We start from the raw sequence: 3,731 nt of genomic DNA, 5'->3' as shown, positions 1-3,731 counted from the left end.
GATTTGACACTTAATTCATGCATACTAATTTTTACGCTGTATTCAAAGGTTGTAGAGTAGCAATAAAATGTAGAAAGTGTATTTTAAAATTCATAACGTTTAAATAAAGTTAGTACCTGATAATATGCAACTTAATGTATTGTAACACATTTTAATGTATTGTAACACATTTTGACTGACACGCTGTAGCTTTACATCATTGCACAAACCTTTTGGATGGATTACTAACGTGCTCAAGAATTTTGTGTAATAATATTAAGTTGCAGCATGTCAATCAGAATGTGTTACAATACATTAAGTTGCATATTATCAGATACTAACTTTATTTAAAATTTATGAATTTTAAAATATCACTTTCTATATTTTATTGCTACCACAATCTTTGAAAATTTCAAACAATATTGAAGTATACAAAAGTGTACAAATCAGTACAACGTATGCATAAATTAAACATCGTATAAGAATAGTTAAATAGATATAATAAATAGTAAAGGTAATAGTAAAGGTTAATAATGAAGGTAATAGTAAGGTAATAGTAAAGGTTATATAATATTATATGTACCAGTTTTATATATGACGTATTATGTTACATTTAATTTCATGTAACCTTTATTATTGTTATGTGATTCAAATATTGTTAAAAGATGTTTTCATTTATGCACTTATTTGTACAGTATAAATATTATTTGGATAATGGCATCGCCAAATCAAGCCATGCAAGATGAGATAATAGCAAGTAATTAAATATAATATATAATAATAGTGTATTATATTATATATATTTCATATAACTTTTCTTATTTGTTATGATAAGTGATACAATAAGTAATACTTCAATTACACACATTTGTGCTTTTTGAAGACTGTGGTGACAATAAAATATAGAAGGTGATACGTTAAAATTCATTATGTTTAAAATAAAGTTAGTATCTGATAATATGCAACTTAATACTAACATATTCTGACTGACACGCTGTAACTTTATATCATTACACAAATCTCTCGTACACCTTAGTAATCTATAATAAACTGTATTTTACCACATGGATTACTATTGATGGATCACTAATATGTACAAGAGATTTGTGTAATGATATAAAGTTGTAGTATGCCATTCAGAATGTGTTAAAATACATTAAATTGTATATTATCAGATGCTAACTTTATTTTAAGTGTTATGAATTTTAAAGTATCACTTTTTATATTTTATTGTTATCGCAGCCTTTGAAAAGCACAAACAATATTGAAATATTATATTATTTACTGTATTACTTATAACATACAATTCAGTATGCATAAATTAAACATTATATAAGAATAGTTAAATCATAGACATTTTATACTCTACAGATGAACGTAGACGAAAATATTGGGAGAGACAATAGGAGTGTAAAAGATCTAAAAGAGATCTTATTTTTGAATAAGGAAATAGAAAATGTTAAAAATACACTAGTTTCTTTGGCAGCTTCAGCAAGAGTAGCAGCAGCAGTAACAGTAGCATCACCACCACCACCACTACTTCCACCACCACCACCGTCACCACCACCGTTACCACCACCACAAATATTACAGCAGTAGCAGAAACAGCATCAGCAGAAACAGTAGCAGCACCAGCAGAAACAGCAGCAGCAAAAGATAATAGTAATTTAATAGAAAGAAAGAAAGTCAATAGAAATAGCAGAAGCAGAGTAAATACTATCCCTAACAGCACAAATGTTCAGAGGATGTCCAGAGTATGTCTTGAGGACATCCTGAGGACGTTTCTTCATTCTCAGAACATCCTTAGGACGTCCATAGGTCAACATGTGGTGTCTGGGATATTTATTTTATATACTGTAGAAAGAAAAGTAAATACTATATATTTATTATATATAATTGTCGTATATATATATATATTCATATATATTATATTATATAATATATATATATTATATAAAATATATATATATATAAAATTATTTGATATATATATATATATATATATATATACATATATATACCAAATACCAATACATATACCAAATAATTTGTTCCAAGATCATCCAGATGGCACCGAGCAGGGAGAGGCAGAGGAATAAGAAGTCGAGGTCGAGGTCGTGGAGGTGATATATATAAGTCAAGAGGCAGTATATTAAGACGCGATATATACATACCTAAAGGTGGTAAAATCAATGTTTTATATTTACCAGGTTATATTTACCAGGTATGTCGGTAATTACTTGCCGGTTTTTATAACAGATGTCACTAGCCATAAGTATGCAATGTTATGATTTGATACATATGTCATTTTATTCTACTGACATTAACCTCAAAGCTACACAAGTTACGTTCCGCCAAAATAACAGCGTTATAGATTAATACCCACACGGAACAAAATATTTAATAGATATCTAATGGATATCTACGTATCCATATTATGTCCATATCCACAATGGATATCTACTAGATATCCACTTGATATCCGTATATCCATGTCCACAGAATTTCCACTATTAATATCTATTAGACATCCTCTTGGTATCCATATATCCATGTCCATAGAATATCCACTGTGAATATCTATTAGATATCTACTTCGTATCCATATATTCATGTCCATAGAGTATCCACTGTGGATATCTATTAAATATCCACTTGGTATCCATATATCCATGTCCATAGAGTATTCACTGTGGATATCTATTAGATATCCACTTGGTATCCATATATCCATGTCCATAGAGTATCCATTATGGATATCTATTAGACATCCACTTGGTATCCATATATCCATGTCCATAGAGTAACCACTGTGCACATCTATTAGACATTCACTTGGTATCCATATATCCATGTCCATAGAGTATCCACTGTGGATATCTATTAGACATATACTTCGTATCCATATATCCATCTTCACAGGAGTATCCATTGTGGATATCTATTAGACATTCACTTGGTATCCATATATCCATATCTACAGAATATCCATTGTGGATATAAACATCTATTTGATGTCCTTGTAATATTAAGCAAGATACAAATTTCTTTCCATGTACTCATAACGTAATATTACCGTAATATTACGTAATATTAATTTTTGTTATTGTATGGTTCCAATTTTGCATATCTTACCACAAAGGGATACAATTAGATATATTATTATGTGACTGTAGTAAATGAATTTGAAGTCAGCAAGAAATAAAGAATTGTTATTGTGGTAATATCAATAGACGATTTAACATCTTTAAATATCATTTTTAATATGATATTTAGAAGTTATTCATGTAGGAATCAATCAATTGTCGATAATCTATTCTTCGACAATTCACCAAGTGAATACCAATTAGTGAATGATCTATTAAGTATCCATACTGAACAACTATCTATTAACCTCAGTTTACAATAGAGTTTAAGACTTAAGCTTTAAAAAATGACTAATTCTATTGGCATTACCCTTAGGAAAAATTACTTTAAGATGTTAAAATTAACTTAAAGTTACTAATAATTATATAAAGTAACTTATAGTTAATTATAAATTACTTACAGTTAACTATAAATAACTTTTCGTTAATTGGAATCGTAAAGTAATTTTTCCTAAAAGCATTCTTGTAATAGTCAATTATGATTGGTTTAATTTCTTAAAGCTTTAATGTAGATGACGTCTTCAACTTTCATTAGATATTAAATCTCTATGAGACATCTAATGAATGTCCATTAAATATTTGGTTCCGTATGGGTATATAGTTGAT

General features: G+C 28.5%; 1 protein-coding gene across 1 annotated transcript; it reads left to right on the top strand.

Annotated features, from left to right (window-relative positions):
* Positions 1 to 1,070: 1,070 nt before the first annotated feature.
* On the top strand, positions 1,071 to 2,106 carry LOC112590301 (cell wall integrity and stress response component 3-like). The gene is made up of 3 exons (XM_025306375.1): positions 1,071 to 1,087; positions 1,466 to 1,808; positions 2,038 to 2,106. The coding sequence occupies exons 1-3, from the start codon at positions 1,071 to 1,073 to the stop codon at positions 2,104 to 2,106; spliced, it is 429 nt and encodes a 142-aa protein (XP_025162160.1).
* The last annotated feature ends 1,625 nt before the right edge of the window (positions 2,107 to 3,731 follow it).

This window comes from Harpegnathos saltator, unplaced genomic scaffold (genome assembly GCF_003227715.2).
Source record: "Harpegnathos saltator strain DR-91 unplaced genomic scaffold, Hsal_v8.6 scaffold775, whole genome shotgun sequence".
Taxonomy (NCBI): domain Eukaryota; kingdom Metazoa; phylum Arthropoda; class Insecta; order Hymenoptera; family Formicidae; genus Harpegnathos; species Harpegnathos saltator.
Note: the sequence above shows the minus strand (reverse complement) of the source record. Positions and strands in the feature narration are given on the sequence as shown.

Coding starts and splice junctions, on each gene's coding strand:
- LOC112590301 (XM_025306375.1), top strand. Junction 1,809..2,037: donor CGTCCATAGGTCAACATGTG/GTGTCTGGGATA, acceptor ATTTGTTCCAAG/ATCATCCAGATGGCACCGAG.